This window comes from Athalia rosae, chromosome 1, assembly GCF_917208135.1.
Source record: "Athalia rosae chromosome 1, iyAthRosa1.1, whole genome shotgun sequence".
Classification (NCBI taxonomy): Eukaryota; Metazoa; Arthropoda; class Insecta; order Hymenoptera; family Athaliidae; genus Athalia; species Athalia rosae.
In genome coordinates this window covers 27,657,516-27,677,106 of record NC_064026.1, presented here as the reverse complement: position 1 = coordinate 27,677,106, position 19,591 = coordinate 27,657,516, and the positions used below count along the sequence as shown (strand labels likewise).

General features: G+C 40.0%; 1 protein-coding gene across 2 annotated transcripts in view; it reads right to left on the bottom strand.

The window, feature by feature from the left end:
• Positions 1–3,002: 3,002 nt before the first annotated feature.
• Positions 3,003–19,591, bottom strand: part of LOC105692426 (endothelin-converting enzyme 1) — a 46,855-nt gene continuing 30,266 nt past the window's right edge. Inside the window, exons 5-16 of one of the 2 annotated variants that reach the window (XM_020855994.2) lie at positions 18,000–18,131; positions 14,171–14,302; positions 13,999–14,091; positions 11,776–11,930; positions 8,627–8,813; positions 7,130–7,306; positions 6,703–6,806; positions 6,534–6,589; positions 6,178–6,440; positions 5,745–5,903; positions 5,586–5,662; positions 3,003–5,479 (exon numbers count right to left, since the gene is read on the bottom strand). In XM_020855994.2, the coding sequence (XP_020711653.2) occupies positions 5,380–5,479; positions 5,586–5,662; positions 5,745–5,903; positions 6,178–6,440; positions 6,534–6,589; positions 6,703–6,806; positions 7,130–7,306; positions 8,627–8,813; positions 11,776–11,930; positions 13,999–14,091; positions 14,171–14,302; positions 18,000–18,131 (1,635 nt within the window). In that variant the 3' untranslated portion in view covers positions 3,003–5,379. The remainder of the gene's footprint in view (positions 5,480–5,585; positions 5,663–5,744; positions 5,904–6,177; positions 6,441–6,533; positions 6,590–6,702; positions 6,807–7,129; positions 7,307–8,626; positions 8,814–11,775; positions 11,931–13,998; positions 14,092–14,170; positions 14,303–17,999; positions 18,132–19,591) is intronic. The other variant, XM_012411627.3, reaches the window with a different exon arrangement.

Here is a 19,591-nt window from a genome sequence, read left to right as displayed (position 1 = left end):
AATCACCTCCAAAGATGATCCACTGCTCGTTTCGTCGCTCGTAGAAAATGGAAAATACGATTTATCGTTTATTAGTTCTTGTCGCAGAATCGACGAGGAATGTTTGGAAGCGGTTGAAATTGATTTATCGGTATTATTCTTCGCTGACGGTGGACTCGGAATGATCGATGAATTTGACGCCGGAATGGTTTTGTTCGCGGGAATGGCGAAAGTAGCCGAAGTCGATTTTCCGACGTACGGTGATGACTCCGTGGCATTGGAGGATGCAGAATTTTTTGCCGGCCCAGTTTTGACGACAGAATTTTTTTCGCCGGCGGTATCGCTTCGCGGTTTATCAGCAATTTCAGTCTTCAAGGACGTCTCTTTATCGTCTAGTTGGTTCCTCTTATTTTTATTGCTTAGAGCGGTGATATTTTCGACCACTGCCATATTTATGCGCTCGTTATATTCGTCGGACGAAACATTTGAGTGGCTGGCATGATCGCGGGCGAGTTTTCTGAAGTCCTTACACTTGGTATTGTTTCTGAAGAGTTGCGGAATAACGCTCATTGTACCGGACTCCTCGGTTTCTCTTGTATCCACTTTTTTCTTCGAGGTTTGAATCGCCTCGTATTCCCTCTCAAGTTCCGCCAACTCCGCAGTCAAATCAACGTTCCGCGATTTCGATGTCGACCTTTGACGGCCTCCGGTCCGAAGTTTCTGCAACGATTTTTCCCGTTCGAAATTCTCCCGGAGATTCGGAGCGTTTCGTCGTCGCTCTTTTTCCCACAAAGCATCGTTCCTGATGGCGTCTATGTAAGGCTCGATTTTTCCTCTGCTGGGACTCTGGTCCCGGACACTCGTCGGGGAATCATCATCAGCCTGATTTCTGTGTTTTTCAAAAACGTCCATCGGGTGGGATGATTTTAGCCTCTTTTCTTTTCTAGACATCATTTTTCGAGCCCTCGGCGCATCCGATTTTCGTTCTTCAACTTTTGAATTCCCGTTGAAACCTCCCCCTTTAATTGGAGAAAGCTGGGCGAATATACCACGGGTTCCTGCGCCTGAATAGCCGGGTCGCCGCCTCACGTTTCTCCCTCGAATTATCCTCTGGGATAGACGAAGCAGGTGACTTTCTGATCTGTCGTTGGACTGGCGAGCAGCGTTAACATCGGGGTCGCACGAACAACAAAATCCCTGTTTTGCATGAAACTGACAATTAGAGCGGAAATTCCTGACATCAAAAATCATACGCACTTGACTATACGGTACTGGTTTTCCATCGAACATCATTTGCCCGCATGTCGGATTGTTCGGAGAATCATCGCAACCCGTGTAATTCGCCGATTTCTTGTTTATCACCTCCTCTTTCGCCTCCCCATTTACCACCTGTTCGAACGAGGGTTGTCTAAAATCAATCGACTCGCTCTGGGGAACGGAAATCGGCGTCGGTACGAAACCACCGACGGTTGGTTAAAATTGCAGGGTGGTTTGTTTCGAGAACGCCGTTTGCGGGTCACGGATTAGCATGGTAAGGTATAACATTCGTCGCCGAGTAGGTAGGAATACTCGCAGCGGTAACATTGTGGGTAATGAAAAATAACGAAACTTCAGGAGAAATACTAACGCTTTGAAACTTGAGGCCGTAAAGCTGGAGCACCTGTTCTTGGCGGACCTTGAAGACGAATGGATTGAGGAGACGGGCTTTGCGCATCGTTACGGGATCCAGGACATGATCTACGACTACAAATTGCTCTTGCGTCCGGGTCTTCAGTTTGTACAAACATTCGATGATGGATGAATTCAAGCGTTAAACTGCTGCGGGGGGAAAGAAAAAAAGAATTCGCAAACCTTTCCTATGTTGTTGAATTTCATCGTGACGATTAACTTTCTCCGGCAGTTCCTGACTTCGGAATGATGCGCCGGTTCGTCCCTGTCGAAGCCGTGAAATTCCAAAATATCTTGACTACGTCCCGCGGTTATATTGCAAGCGTTTCCATTCATGGGAATCTCGGCCCTGAACAATCGGCGGTTTTTAAACGAATCGTGAACGGGGCCGATAGCAAGGGCAACTTCTCGATCGAAGCAATAAATACATACTCACATTTCCTCGTGTGATTTTGGACAGCGGACTAGAACAGCTCGGATTTCTATGGAGGGTTCCTGTCCCACGGGACCCCCTTCTTCCGGAGAACGACGTTCCTCCCAAGAACTTCGTGTCCATCTTTTGGGGCAGCTCGGGTTCCTCGAAGGGTGGAATTCCGGCGCGTATTCAAATTCCGATACGTAGGGATCGAAAATAGCCATTACCCGAAGCGGTTCAAACAGCGCGAACGTCTGTTGGAGTTTTTAAATCATTGAATTCGGAATGTGCGTGGAGAGAAATGATCTCGTGACTCAATAACGTAAAAAGTGAACCAGCAACGTTATCCAGAGGACGAAGAAATGGCGACGGTGACCCGGTGACATATTAGGTCGTCTGACAGGACAGCATCGTGGCCAGTCGCACGATTCATTTCAATAAAATCGCGCACCGCGTGGTAGAGCGTACGTCAAACGAGTTGAAAATCATACGAATCATTGGGTAAAGGTTATATATTATTGAAGATGTCAAAAAATCGTTCACGGAATATTTGAGATCCTTATTTTTGCTGCGATCAAACGATCCAGATACCGATTTCACAGGTTCTTAACAATGACCTTGCAACCACCGCCCGAGACTCGCGGAAATGATGAAACGTACAATGAGTAATCAATCAAAATTCGTAAAATTCATACACGTTAATCGATAACAGATAATTCAATTTCGCTGACGTGACAACGTACGATCAGACGAACGAATTTCAATTATTTTGTCTACGCTTTGTATCACCGATTTTACAAATTATTCGTCGATCCAAAGTAATTTCCGATAAGTAAAAAACGTGTACTCAATTTCCTATAACTTCCTGTCTTGAAAGCGACGCGAGGCAAATGGATGAAATCAGCTCGTCATTGATCTACGAGGGAAAAAAGCCTGGTGATTAATATAAATCATATTTATTTGCCATACAAGACAGCTTAATTATAGTATAGGTACATTTATTTACTTAAAGTAATTAAAGTTATTTATTTATTTAGGAATTCATGCTCTCAATTCAATAAACTGGGTCTTCAAGCATCATTTCGTTATAGTTTCAGCCTATAATCGTTATAATAGTGATTGCGCAACTGCGCCGAGAACACCGGTTATTTTTAAACAATATGCTTATTTGTTCAATCGTTAGTTTTTTTTTTTTTTTTTGGGTAATTTTCTTCGTTTTTTTTTTTTCCTATAACTTTATTCGATTCACCTACTTACACTCCGAATTATTTAATGTTATCATACTATAAATATGTATATATATCAATACACGTTATTTGCCAATTTATATGGTTAATTTTTATTCCATTATAAAGATCTCACAACGACAAATTAATCATCGAAATTTTCGGAATAATTTTAATTATCTTCACTTTATAATCTACAGTGTTGAACAATGGATCGATAATTAATTAATTAATTATTTGCGTATGCATAAGAATATCACAGTTTGCGATTCTTGCGTCAAAAATATGCCGAGGCTTATTGTAATTAATATTATTATTACCATTCTTGTTGTTGTTGTTATTATTATTATTATTGTTGCTGTTATCACTACATACTTCGTATTCACTATGGACTACTTAGCTCTCTCATTTTCTACTAACGATAAATTCTCAATTATGCGACTATATTATTTATTCAATAATTATTACACTATATCCCGCGCGTCCCCCTGCTGAAAATTCGACTCTTCTGTACGTCGCATTTTTTCAACGGAAACAGGCATTTTTGCAGGTTTTCAATCGTCTCGCTCTCTACATTGTCTATTTAGTACCTACATGTTTTTTCGTTCACGCAATATCGGTGGAACATTTCCTATGCATAATATATCATAAATAGGAAAACAATTCCGAAACAACCGTTGATCTGTTTAATTAGGCTCAAATGATTATTATATAATAACAGTAATAAAAACGACAATAATGATAATGATAATAACAATTACTATTAACGCTTACAAAGCTACCGTTGAACCTCGTAATTATAGGTATATATATAATCTATGTCGATTTATTTATTCAATTGTTAGTGTCATTTATTTATCTTATACAATTTTGGATAACGTTTTCGTAATATATTTCGTATACAGGGTGTCGTGACTGTAACGAAGGATTTCGGTGCCTGATAAACGAAAAAGAAAACAACTTTCAAATGAAAGATCCTTGATCCGCAACGGTATTCAGCAAATTTGACAGAGACTACTTTTTTTTTTGCTAATGATGGTGATTGATTTTTTTTCTTTCGAAGAAATTTTTCAGCCATCGTTCATACATTGCTCGTAAAGTCCATTTCCATCATTTCGCGAATGTTTGGAAGTTGTGACTAGACTGGAAAACATTGAAATCGGATTGCTGGAAATCGGCCTGAATTCTTACGCTTGGAGAAACAATAGATATCCGTTTGAAGAAATACTTTGCCCAAAAAATTTGATCGCTTTACGCGCGATTCGCATCTCGTCCGGTTTTCGAGGTATGAAAATCCTTCATTTATCAAGTTGTGACACTCTGTACATAATCATTTTAATATTAATCATTAAACTTTGAAAAACACTAACAAGCAGCACAGACATATCACATTCGGCAAATTGCTTTCGTGGTAGAACACGGACCGCGATTTATTTTACGGTTTTCTTCGTTGGTTTTTGTTTTTTTTTCCTACCTTTTGATTTTTAAGAGAAAGAAAAATGAAGAAAAAGTCGAATATAAAAAAATACTTCATTCCGGATAAGATGTTTGCGGTGCGTGTACAGCTTTCATCCTGTAAGCGAAAAAAGTGGAAACACGCTCTCCGCAATCCCCCGTAACACCTGATCCCGTCAATTTTTTCAAATAGCTTTTTTACGCAGGTCATTTATTCATTTTCTTTTTGTCGGGGATGCTTTCGAGTGGGAAAATATTTCACCGCAACTTTGTTCGTCATCGTCATCCTGACATCTTCCCTGATGGATGCAAACAAAAAATATGAGAGAACGAAAATATATGCGAAACAATTTCGATACGTAAGGGTGAAAATTGGTTATACGTTTTATTTTTTCTCCTTCAATTATTCACCCGAATTTCCGGTCACGCGATGCCCGAAATTCTAACAAATCTATACATTATATCCTTTCTTCTTTTTTCTGTTCGACGGGCCTTTTTCAAATTCCGCATCATAAAATAAACGCAGTCCTGTTCGGTCAGATACGCATTTAATTTTTTGAGCTGAAAATTGACTCGCCAGATTTGGGGCTTCTGAATGACCTGTTAACCCTCAGTAACAACATCCACTTCCGGGGGTCACCAGGTGCTGCATTTTAATGGTGGATTCATCTTAGCACCTGCCGGACAACGAAACGCCTCTGCGAACGCTTGGGAATTCATCATTATCCCGTTCACTCTGTCAACAGAAAAAGTAGAAAATAATCATTCGAATGACGTCGACGAGTGCGTTTTTTTTTTGTCATCTACATATTTTCAAAAAATGATAATTCTTTTCCATCTACCTTTCCGGGTGAGGCGTGTGGTCGTCCAGTTCTACAGACAGGATATAATCCTCCGCTGTAACGTTTGAGCAATATGGCTGTGTGGTGGATGAGAAAATGCCGATAAAAATTCCAAGTTTCGGATAATTTGCGATTACCTATAATTCCAAAAAATCTCACCTGAGCTGCGCTTATGAAAAACAACTGACTCGGTCGGAGAGACTGCAAACCGGGAAGAGTGCGGTCTTTTCCATTCGTTAAGCTCTGCCAGGCTTGGTAAGATATTTGCAAGGCACCAATGTCGGCCATGTTTTCGTTCCTCGTCACGTTCCAATCAAACTGTACATCGTGGAAGTAAAATTGACAATTTCAACTATACGGTAAAGGAAAAAATCGTCGCAAATTTTTTCAATATTCAACGGTCTTCGAAAATCCGTTTTTTATTTTCCTATAGCTGACCAGCTGAAAAATTTGCGATGATTTTTCAATTTCTTCGCGATAATCAAGATCTTTCCAAGGTTGAGATTCGGGGATGAACAATAGAGTTCGGAATAAGTTTGAACTCCGATCTAATCGTGTGAATAAATTGACGAAGATTGCGAAAATCAATCACCTGGACATCGACGCTGCTGCCCAGGAATTGCACCTTCTTCCAAAAACTTTTAGCGTAAAGTTTGGCAACGCATTCTATCCTAGTTTCCAAACGACGTCGTGATTCGGCGGTTAACCAAAGCCACTCTTCGGGCTGCTGGCCACGATGATGGACATCAAATGCGTGAAGTACCTCGTGACCGATTATCACCCCTAGAGTCGCGTGCGCCATATAAGCTGGACCACCGTCCCAAGGCCAAGCGGTTAACATCGCTAGGGGGATGACTGGAAGAGCGAGATGAGGAAAATATTTGGAAAAGTGGCGAGCGACGAGCGATTCAATTATTTCTTATTATATCATCATTTCGATTCACATACCGATTGCGTTCACCGTCGAATCGTAATACGCGTTGACGACGAATGGATGAGGCCATCTGCAGCATCGAGAGAAACGGATAGAAAAAAAAAAAAGAAGAAAATGCGATACTTAACATTTTCGACTTCAACGCAACGCAAAGACATGGAAATGACAAGGTGGAAGACTTACTTTGCTGTCATGTTGCCCTTGAGTGCGTGATCGCCTTTGATGGCCCTGATTTGTCTGAATCTCCTAACGACGTTTGAGAAAAAATCGTGAGGGTCGACCGTAACCTGAATCACCATGAGAAAGGCGCATACATACATATATATAGATACAGCGTGAGACAAACGAGTGTAAGGAAAGAAGAAAAATCTATAATATCTTCGTTTCTACAAGTTCAGCTCTTTTCGATTGTTTATGGGCGATCCAAGATGATCGATAGTCCCCAAGAATAAGAGGAGTTGGTTTATGGCTGACTCGGGGATGATGAATATCAGTTGTTCGGGGACGGGTTGTATAAACGAGAAAAAGTATCCAAGGATATCTCAATGAAAGAGCGAGTCGTCGGCGCGTCGTGAAAATCGCTATCCCATTAAACATCTGCTTAATTTACCTCCGTCATTTCCACGGCGATTCTCGTGTTATTGTGGAATCCTGGCCAAACGTGAAATTTCCCTTCCAACGCGCGGAGCTTCAGCAACGCCTGAGTACGTGTTTCTTCGTCCAGCCAAGACATGACCAACATTCTTTCCGCCAGTGTACTTTTTATTCGATCGAACAAACGCGTTACCTTAAACAACGGAAATCGAACAACATTACCCGACGTCCCTCGGCAATTTCACAGACAATAACCAGGCTCTCGACTCTACCGTACGTACGTACATCTGCACGTATGTTTTTGGCACGCGTAGAACGGGCGTGCGGATGAAAATAAAATAACGTGCGAGAAATCTTAGAAATATTCAGAAGCGCAATATCTCCAAAGCATGCGGAAAAATTTTACTACGAGCTAAAAATCTGATTCGAAAATACACCGATACCGTATGTATTGCGAGGGAGATTGCCGGGATTCTGGTGTGTGTACATATACGGGGGAAAAATTTAGAATGCAAATTGAGTTTTCTATACCCCGAATTTTTATTTCTCTTCATACCTTTCGTATTCGTATTTGTCAGTGAAAAATTTTTCCGCGCAGTAGATGCGCTCCACGGATATCGGTGTGCGGGGTGTATAATTCCGCGTTATACATTCTAGACCGGTAGATTTCACGATGAAATTAGCAAACTGGAAACTTGACGCTTGCATTGCCGCGCCGCGCCGCGGGAAGATATTCCAATATAACATTAATACCGGGCGTAATTAGTGCGGGTCCGATGCAGGTCGAAGGATATTACCGAACAGTGTTTCAATGTTAGCATATGACGGCCAAATAAGGGTGGCAACACAACAGAAATTACACGTAATCAAGGTGGGCTTACGCACACACCCCTCGCGGTGCGAATATTGCCGTAGAATGGGAAAAAAAAGGTTTTACAATAATGAATGGAGAACAAAAAGAAATTCAAATGAAAATATAGACGGAAATCCGCAAGCTTGTAACGCTGACTTTATTGAATTATTTAATCCGATAGTTTTTTTTTTTTTCATACAAACTTCGTCATTCCAGCACGGAAAAATAAGGAGAGAAATAACGGTGGCTCTAAAAGAAGAATAAGAAATGCGAAAAGCTATTTCCATCGTCTTACGCTCGGACAGCCTCAACTTCCTGTCCCGTTATATTCGGAAATTGATCCGATGATCTGTTTCCTTCCGTCAATTGGTGAAAAAATATCTCTCTATACACGGCAGACGAGAAACAAAGTAAAAAGAACTAAAAGAAAAAAACCTATATAATTGAAGTGGAAAAAGTAGAAACTGAATAAGACGAAAGAAAACCGATCGGTTTTCGCGCTCGTGCGTGAAATATGCATAGCACAGGTGATATAATTTGCGGTATACGTTGTAGAAGAATGAAAAGAAAACGAGAAGCAACCGAACAAAAATGAATTAGAGAAGAAAAAAAAAAAAGAGATACGGACGAAGATTTAACGAGAGGATGCACGATTCTCACCTTGTCCGCCACAGCGTTGAGGTACTGCTGATTGTACTGTTGTACGTAAAGTGCACCAACAGCTGAACTGAAAACGGCGGTTGACAATTTGCTGCATGAAGCATTCCAGTTCTCGCTGGCACTGACGTTCACCACGTCGTGTAGGGTGTCTCTTGCGTATAACAGGAGTAAACCATTGTGGATGATCCTGTAAACGTAGGTCGTATTACCCGAACTGCATTCTCCGTTCTATATGTAAATCCGTACACACCAACGTACTGCCGTATAAACGTGTCTCTGTATCAATCGCAGCGTTTCATCTCTGCATAACGTTCGTCTACCACGTTCGATACGACACGCTGCATGGAAACGGACCCTACATCGAGATTTACAATGCCGAGCACTCCGCGTGTATAATTGTATGGACATTTATACGTATATATGTATTCCTATGTCCATCGACGTCGCGCGGTTGACGAAGAAAAATTCTCCAGCTTTATTTCACCGTTATTGATATTGTTTTCGTTATTATGTTTATATTAGCTGAACAGAATGCGGCTGACATTCATTCGTAGGAGTGAAAGCTCGACGTAACGGTACAGAGACGGTCACAAGCTCGCAATCAACGGTCCCGCTTGACGTGAGGCTAAAAATTTATTCAGCGATACTTTTCTCTCTTTTCCACCGTTTCTTTCTCTCCGTTGTACCACTGCGCGGTTCATCTACTTTAACGGATTCATTTTATGTACACGTAGAGAACCTGGTGTTCCGATAAGCCTTGGCATGAAATTACCAACTGTGGTTACGACAATTATAACTCTTTCGTTGTGGTCTGAAAATTCTCAACCAGTCCGTCGATTTGAACTGTTCTAGGGATAGGATATGGGAGGAGAAATTTTTCTGAAAATATGGAATTTCAACGATATTGAATTCACATAACACCTGAACGTAACGTAAAATATACGTAACCGTCAGCTAGGTGTATACTCGCTACAGCTGGAGGCGTTATGTGGGCGTTATATTAATTAATATATCATTCCCTTTTCTAAGTTATGATTGTTTTTCTATCGATTTTGTGTCAACGAACAAACAAACTTCCACCTCCTCCCCCCCCCCCCCCCTCCTCCTACCCCCTTCGGGCCTGACCACGGGGAGTGGTCAACGTGTGTCAAGGACAAAACTAACCACCTTACCGAGGGTTTGTTAATTAATAATGTTCAGTCGGTATTTTTTGTTACGATTCGTTACGAGTCATGTGTAAAATTCCTATCGGTTTTGTCCATTACTCCTCATGTGTATGGATAATGATTTCGAGAGCTCGAGAAAATCTGAGAAATCGAATTCGAAGTGTTCAACGTAGGTATACACAGGAAAAAAAAAAAGGGAAATTTCTTATTCCCTAATTTTATCCATTCAAAAAAATATCTGGAGCTCGACGATCAAGATACGTAAGCTTCTGTCAACTGGGGAAAAAACAGCTTTTCCATCTCTTCTTCATTCTTAGGCTTTTGCGCGTCGTTTTTTACGCGTAGTTTTTTATTTTTCTCTGTGGTATAAAGGACAAATCTTACATACTATATTCGGCACGGTCGCCTTAGGTATCTCAAGAATTTCGAGAGAGGAACATAATCGTTTTCCCTGGTTACGGTATAGCGGCACCGGCTCAGTTTAGGGATCTCCTTTACACCCTCACGTTTCTTAGCCTTATGTTTCAACCAACCAACCATAGCAATGCGCCACCCCCCCCCCCCCCTCCATTCCCTTCCCCATCCCTTTCGCAACCCCTAAAATTTACTCTTCATAGAAGACCACGTGCTGAAAGGACAGCATTCCAGGCACGCGGTTCAGCATATAAGTACATTTACTACGAGTGTATGTGGGTACATACGAAACGGAGCTTCGCAAACGTTAAACCAACCGCACCATGGACCTAACAAGAATCTTGCTAAAGATTTCCTGCACGAAAACATTATCAGCGTTTAGTTTGAGCAAGGTTATGGTTTAGACTTAGGGTTGGAGAGAGGCTGTTTTTATGTAGCGGAAAAAGGGTTGAAATAGGTGTTGGCTTAGCGGCAACATAACGGGGCGCGGTGAGAGAAAGTGAGAAAGGTTTGCGAGAAAAAACCAAAAAAGGAAAAACAAAATTGCGTTTGGTTTGGCTGTTTTTTTTTTCTTTTTTTTTCTCTTGTCGGTAATGGAGTTTGTCAGGGATGATGAGTAAATATACCGCGGGACGAGATAAATAAATAAGCGAATAAAAATGAAGAAAATAAAGGATGGAAAAAAGGAGGAGAAAGGCGGCCAAGCAATTATGAAGAGGGCCGATTCGCTTTTGTGTTATTTGATCAAACTTCCTCGATAAGAAATAATATAGCTACGACAATTAGCCGGTGGAATTGCGGGAACGAAAAATAACAGAGTCAAAAATTAACGGAAAACACACATAAATGGAGATATACAAAAAGAAGAGTGACGAAAAAGAGGTAAATTGTCGCAACGATCGGAACGAACGGTGGTTCTGTAAAGCGAAATAACGTGGAGAGTGAGCGTTCGCGGAATTATTCAGCATTATTAAACTAGAAATTGGAGACGACGTTGACGCGTCGACGCGGGTTGGATCGAAAATAATTAATTATACGGACGCAATGTACGCGGAGAATGTTGTTCGAAATTTGGTTATCTCGTTTAATATTTTGTTGTCGTTTTTTCATCTTTCTCTTTTCTTTTTGGTTGCAGGGTAGTAAAACCGAACTGAATATAGCTAGTGTACGACGATCTATTATAACGGCCGTGAAATATTGCCAATTAGGAAGAAACAATAGACGACGGTAAATTGACAAATAAAACTGTACCGTCTCGCGAAAATAATTGTTTCGGAAATATTATCTGGTAAATTATGTGGACGATTGTTCAACATTGTCTTTGACGAGATCGTCGAAAATTCGAAGAAACACGGATGAAAATTATTATATCCTAAAATCGGGATTTCGAATCGCAGAAATGAATAATTTCGCGAAACGATAATATCCGCGGCTAGCTTTTCGTATCGCGTGCAAAATTTCAATGCATAGAAATGCGACGAGGAGCGAATCGGATATCGAGGTACATCGCACGCGCTCTATACGTACGTCGATTGAATGATTAATTAATTATTAGATTAATTTACTCACCTCCTCGAAAATCGGTTCAGCAGTTTCCCGAGACTTCTGAAATAGTGCGGTGCTGTTACGTATACGTAAATCACCTGATCCTCGGCACCAACAAGTTCTTGATCGTGATTGCGATCAGCGCCTAGCACTTCACCGAACAGCGTCCCCCACCTTATCTAACCAAAGGAACATCGACTGAGTTTGTGGCGGATAGTTATCCTCTTTCATTTATATCTCGTAAAACCAGCAACAAAGCATATTCTGATCACAGAATACGCACGAACGGAACGTACGCGGAAAACAGAATACATGCTGGCCCCGGATGTTGCAGCTTTTTTATTACCCTTTTTACTTTCATACATTTCTACGTATAATGGGCGAAGGAGGGATTGGCAAAAAAAAAAAAATTAATCGAAATGGCAAGGTCAAATTTTACTGGTGAATTAGCCTCGAGATCGGATCAAACGTCGTGTGATTAGAAAATTTATTTTCTGACCCAGGGATTTTTTGGTCTAATTATGGATCGGGTCTCGGGGGATAAGGATGGAATGGAAATGAGGCGACTGGATCGGATGGATAAAATTTCAGCTTCGTCGAGAAGCCAAACGATTATCTCGAGCAGGAGGGTTGTAGAATATCACATTTTAGAAATATAAGAACCTATGCATGAAGCAGCTTTCGTTCGTTCACATGAACTCTCTTTTAAACTCGCGAGGAAAGCCGCACCAAAATAAGAAACAAACTTTGCGCAAGTTTTACGTCTCCAGGCTTTATAGTAGCCCCCGCGCGACTCTAATTTTTTTCCTTTGCTTCCTTTTATTTTAAGTTACTTTTTCTTTTTCTTTTTTTTTTTTCTATTCTATCTTATATCAGAAAAACCGAACTCCGTGATCCTCCCTTAGTCGGAAAAAAGTTTGCGATGTGATTCTGCGTTCCTGGTTGCCTTTTTTTCTCTCCCTCCTTCTCGACTCCACTCGATTCATTTTTGTTGTTCGCGAGGATTAGGAATATATGGACATAGATCTGCAAGTTTTACGCTGAAACGAGATAGGCATATTTTGTCAAAGTAAAAAAATAACCAATCCGAACAATAATCCGAACAAATTCTTTCACGCGCAAAAACAAAACGGTAAGAGAAAAAGAAAATGATCATATGTACATATATTAAAGCACAGTGATTTACGTGAACTCGTTTTTTCTTTCGTTCTCTAGTGACAACCTGTTCTTATATATATCTACCTTGCGGTAAAAGGAAAAAGAAAAGGAGGAAAGAAAAAAATGGATGAAAGAACAGAGTGAAGGGACAATGGAAAGCGCCTTGGGCTATATATTTTATCTTGTTTGGTAGTTTTTGACATCTCAGAGAATACGAGGGTCAAGGGTGGAAAATTGTCTTGCAAAATAGAAGAGAACTCAAAAAAACAAAGAAATCCTAAGAGAAAAAGCGAAGTAAAAAAGGAAAAAAAAAAGGAGAAAAAATGGCAAAGCTCACACGTGCGTTGTAATCCGATAAGTAGAATATCCGTTTTTGATTTGACGAGGGCGTTTACGATAACTGAAGAGAGAATGAGATCAGAATTCTGAATTACGCGCTGGCTGCGCGTATCTTTGCACCGCCGTAAAAATGTTCTCGTGTGTTGCATATACGTGCAAACGATATCGCAGTCGAGACGTATTCCTGTTTTTTCAATTCAATTTTTTTTTTTTTTTCTCGCCACCAAAAAAAAAATGCAATTTTTTATAGGAGTATACAGCTATTCTGATCTCGTAGAGTATTGCGATCAGTTTGAAATTGTTTTTATCGATCAACTTTTGTTGTTTCCAATCAAAAAGTAGTTAAAAAAAAAGTAAAGTTGACATAATTACGAGTTTCACTGAAGAAAAACGACAAAATAATTGAAAACGGTGAATATTTCAAAATCTACGTTTCACTCGAATCTCCCTATACGTGGAAAGTGGAATATTTTATCCGAGAACTTCCTGCAAGACCAATGCAATCTGAGTTTTGACTTCGAAAAATAAAATACGACGAGAAAATGAAGGGAAAAATTTCAATCGATCGAAACGTTAAACCATCTGAGCTTTCAAATTGGATGTATCCATCGCGTATGGTATATCCTTGAAACCCGAGTGTGTAGATAGATGCACGCCAAAGAGAAATTGGTGAGAAAAATTTCTCTCTGCTTTCGGTAAAATATCACGTACGACGATAAAAATTAATATAGAAATATTTAAACGACTTACATAACCGAAATTCTCCTGCAACGAAGTCAGGTTGTGCGCCAAGAAACCTCTTTGGTCCATCCAGTTATAAAGGTCCTTGTGTCGCGGATAAATCTGAGAGAAATATTTTACAGATATTTTTATTTCGGTCTACGTTGCACCGATTCGCGGCCAAAATGAAACAAAAAATTACCTTATTGAGCATTGAACAAAATAGGAGAATCTGATTGGTTTCATTTTCTTTATCCTTAGGGCCCATATTTTTCGGCAAAAATTCCTGTAGAATTTTCTCCATCTCCAGAAGTCTCTGCTCTTCTACTCTGAGCTGAAAACAAAAAACGAGAGAAAAATTAAAAAATAAAACGAACAATTAATGAGAACATCTCACGGCTGAGAGGGCGGTGAGTCAAATAAGAAGGTAGTATAAACCGAGTGACTACATAAATACCGTTCGGTTCGTTATATGCATGAATGTATATCTTCACCTGCACCCACCACCTTTAATTGCATCGAATTTATTATTCCGTCGCTAGGCTAACTACGCCTCGCTTTTGCGGTGAACTCGATTTACATTTTGATCAATTTATTTATATTTATTTGTTTTCAGATAAAAGCTCTCCTCAGTCCGCAGTGCTGGATATCGAACGGTTGTATTTTTTTTTTTTTTTTTTTTGTGATATGAATTTTAGCAACAATTCATCCCATTTTTCTGTCTCTTTACAGTTACCGTGTCATGGGTATGAATTTCTCTACGATGCTGCCATGTTTTTAATTAATTATTGTACAACAGCTGTCTCGCGTTACTTCGACAATTAACAGATAAATTAACAACCCCGTATAGTCTGACTTGTGGGGGATTATGGGTAATTAATCAAATAATCATCCTTCTCACTCACCCTCCAAAAATACATCTCATGGATTGTATATAGCCACGTAAAGTGTACATGTATATGGGTGTACTATACATATATAAATATTCTACTCGTAGGCTTATGTACGTACATACATCTGACTTTCAAACCTTGATTGACCTTAGGAAGACGCTAATTACTTTTCCGATGTAAACCTGCTGGCTGCAGGAAATCTGTTTTTGGAAGGGGGCAGGCCAGGATACCTCTGCTCTTAATTAATAATCCTTCTTAATTTGTCGACTCGTATGTACGTATTATATGTATGTACCTGTATACACATAATATTATAATATTTCATATATAATATTCGAGCGGCAAACTATTCCCCCCCCCCGTAATAATCCGACGTGTTGTATGTGTGTTTAATGTAAAATAGAGGAGATATGATCGTCCGAAGTTCCTCGCTGTGCAGGTTAAGGTATGTACTTATGCGCACATACATACCTATACTCCTTCTACATATATATAGGAATACTTATATAAGTCTAGACTGGAATATCTATGGTAACTAAAGCAATATGTCCCAGTGTAAGGGGTGTACGTATATACGTTTGAATTTCATCGGTCTCTGAAGAAAAGTAAGAGTAAATACGTGATAAGAAGAGAGTTGGCCGTGTATAAGGAATAAGGAAAACGGATATCCGGCGCTTTTTGTTTCTCATGTATACGGAAACGGAACTCTTTCTCCCGAATATATATTGTCAGTATGTATACGTATATGTATATACATTATGTACACCCTATACTATATTCCAATATCATATGTTCGTATATAAAATGGTTTTTTAACATATTACGGGGCCACACCGTGAATAAGAGGCTTGCTTGATATTTGATGGATGTCCTCTCATGAATTCAACCACATTACATTCGTCCGCACCCAGATCCCCCATCCGTATCGGTATGTAAAAGTAATATCTGTACGTGCGAGGCACACAGCTATACGCATGCACACATTTGTGGCGAAACGCAGAGGGAGAAAGAAAGAAAAAAAAAAAAAAGAGAGAAAGAGAATTGGGGGAGGTCGGTAGTCATTTTCAGAATTTCCTCTTCAAATACTTTAATGGAAACATATCGAGCCATTCAAATATCTAGGACACCCGTTGGCGTTCCCTAGCTCACCACTTCCTCCTCTCTTCTATATCGATATATATACCTAGGCTGTTCTCACCCCGTGCAGTGTGGCAATGTAGAAGCAGTTTCCTCTCCTCTCTCTCCTCTCTCACTTCTCCGCCACTCGACGACGACGATTCCCTCGTGTTCCATTACGCGATCGGATAAGATGTAATATTTATGGGCGGGCATCAACTCAAACCCAGAACTAACCGAACCTGCGAAGCTTTTTTCACAGATCCTATGACAGTACGTACACCTAGGTGTGTATGGGTAGGTAACTAACATCCAGACGAATGACTAGCAAAATCCGACTCCATTCGCTTCATTTTTAAGCTTAAAAGTTCGTGAGCGGAATGGAGTGCCTTGATAGATTTTCTATATCGCGTGAAGCTTTGCCCCGCGTTCAAACTTTTCAATGAATTGCGAAAAAATGGTTCATTTGGAGAAGAAGTTTTTCCGACTATTTGCCGCACTCATTTAACGCGTGTGCTTTTCAGGAACGCGCTGATTCAGGTATACTGCACAATTGATTGAAATAAAGATGACGGAAGGGTTGGGGGCGAGAACTAATAAACATAAGCGAAACAAAAGTCGTTTCAGTTCAATTAAATTTTTTAGTTGATGCTTGTTTTATTTTTTCACCCTTTTCCAAAATGGTGGGCAGTAATATTCAGGAGATTCAAATTTCGGAAAATTTTTGTCCAACGCGATCGATTTTGTCTTTCGACTAAATCGGTTGCTTATTCTCACCGCAATGCAATAAATAAATTGCGATGTAGAATTTGAGGAGAAAAAAATAATTCTGCTCACGTTGCGAATTTTCCTTTTTAGGGTACGAAAAAAGCTCCTGCACGATAGCTAACACTATCTGGTGTTTTCTGACGCTCCGGAAAATTCGTTCCGGGCATCCGTTAAAAAATAATCGTCTCGACTCGGGGGTCAGAAGAAGAGTCGCGAAAGATGTGAAAAACGTACATGAAGAGACAGAAGGTTATAGCTGCACGTACAAACTTGAATCTCGTCGTGCGTGCAGCGGAGTTGTGTTTAATCGCGTGTCAAGTTTTTTTGAACCTTCATTCGTAATCCTTCATCTTGATTTCGTTTCTCCTGTACGAATATACGTATGTCTGTAGATGCTGTATACACCTCATTCAAGCCAACAATAAGGAACATGAGAAAACCCGACAAAGCAAAAATGAAAAACGCAAAGAACAATCTACCCCATGCACGTCCTCCTTTTCGCTGTTGTCCACGAAAACTCCTGATTACTTTTTGATAAAATCAAAGGAATAGGGCCCAATTAATCCTTACCTATAGTTGGAGAACCCAATGTGTGACGTGACTGCACGTATATTAAAATTTCGAAATAGAGAAAAAGAAAAAGAGAGAGAAAAAGTTAAAAAAATTCACAAATATGTGGGATAAAAAAGGCAACCAAACATCAAAGAAGATCTTTCCTCAAAAGGATCGTAGCGGTTGCGATCCCTTGCTGCAGTTCGGAGTTTCAGAAATCGTTGTATAAAAAGCAAAGGGTATTATTTATTGCCAGCTATACATAACATGCAGTAGGGTTCTGGATTTATAGCTCAATATGTGAGAGAGATTTCTATATAAGGTATAAGGTTATGTGAGTAAGTAAAGAATAAGAAAAAGGAACGGAGAGGTAAGAAAAAACGAAAAAACTTCTAGCAGAGGGTCGAGCGTTGGGGCAGACCACGCGTGTCATCGTGCCAAACTCTAAACTCTGTACACTGGATGTCACGGTGGTAAAAAATAAAAGTGACTGCACAAAAGGATGAAAGTAAAGAAAAGGGGGTAGAAAATGAGCGAGAATAAAAGGAGCGGCTGCTCCGTAAATCACGTGCTTCGTGTGCACATGCATCTGTATATATACATACGTATTCGTCTATGTGAATGTAAATACATGTACACGTATACATTTTTACGTGGTAACAATAGTGACGATGATAACGGTAATAATAACAATGGTAATACCAGTGGGGTTGGTAAACGGAGGGGATGAACACTCGCCTTTATGAAGGTGTAAGCTCTGCTCTCGACGACGTTGGTTCCTAACTTGCGTTCGTCGGTTGGTAGGAATCTGGCGGGCCATTTTGGTCCCCATCTCTGTAACATGTGTATAATCGTGTTATATTACGTCAACCATTTCGCGAGTGATTTACGCGGGGTTAAAAGATAAGGGGGAAAAAGTAGCGGCGAAGTTCTCCAGGTTTAACCGAGACGAGAGACATTACGATTCGGTCAACAACTTGCGAAAGCCCGATAGAAAACGAACGCGAAAAAAATATATCTATTAATTTTCTTCCGTTTTCTCTACTTTCGATCTATCCTTGAGTTGGGATTTTTTACCTCAATATTATGCGTGGTACGTGAAATTTCAGCGCCGGAAAACGGAAAATTCTAAACAGTCTTTCAAACGAACTCCGCGCACTTTTTCCCATTCAATTATCACCGCGCGGTAGTGAGGTGGTTAATTTTTGTACCGAAAAAAAAATTAGGTATGTACTACTAATTGGCTGAAACTTGAGCTATCGATTTTTTTTCCACCTTAGTTTTCAGGGGAGAGATTGAGGTAATCATAAAGATAATAGTAATAGCAAACCCTTGAGGATATTACGAATATATATATATAGCGTATGAGTTGGGAAATAAAATGTTACTCATTTTGCTCGATTATATTAAAATAAATTATACGATAAAAAGCGAGGGTGGAAATTAATTGCGGTGATATTATATCTGGGAATAATTATCGAGCCCGGGGTATTCGTGAGCGCCGTTAATTCAAAGTAAATTTCAGGATTCGTTCAAGATTTATCTTGTTTTGCGGATTAGCATTAGGGTTCTTTCTTTTTTCTTTTTTCACCCTCAGAGCTGCTGCTAGGGTGGTGTATGCCAAACTATCACGTTATGTGTGACCTTATCTATCGTGGCAAAAGTGATAGAATCCGCGAACACGTGTGTCCGTGTATGTGTGTGCACGTTATGCATATACTCTGCGGGAATTAGTAAAATTCTTCTGGTGTCAGTGGCTTATTTTGGCACGCCGCCAATCTCGGGGTGAAAATCTCATACCCTAGGGAAAACTGGCTCCTGACTGTCCTGTCGCGCCGATTTTATACTTCTTATTTATGTACCGTGTAATATGTATACATACATATCTCGCCTACGATAGGGTCATTAACAATGTGTGTTTAATCTTAAAAACGTAAGAGAAGTTTTTCTAGTTTCTCTAGTCTTTTTTGTTAATCTTTTTTTAATTCGATCCGCACGATCTTGGAAAAGTTTTCATTGCAGATTACACCGCAGGTCGCGTAATTCAAAAAACTCATCCCATAGATGAACGGCCTTGAATAATTGAGATCGCGTCACACAATTATCTAGTTATACATATTTAGATTCGGAGTGGTAAAAGTTTTTGCCTTGAACGTGGTGAAGAAAAAGTGAGAAGTAGCGGGAAGAAAAAAGAAGGAAGAAAATTAGGGGAGCAAAAAAGAGAAAGAAAATTGAAGCTCGTTTGTAGCTCCACATGGTCTGAACTTTATCAGAGAAGGTTGTTCGCTTCGCGT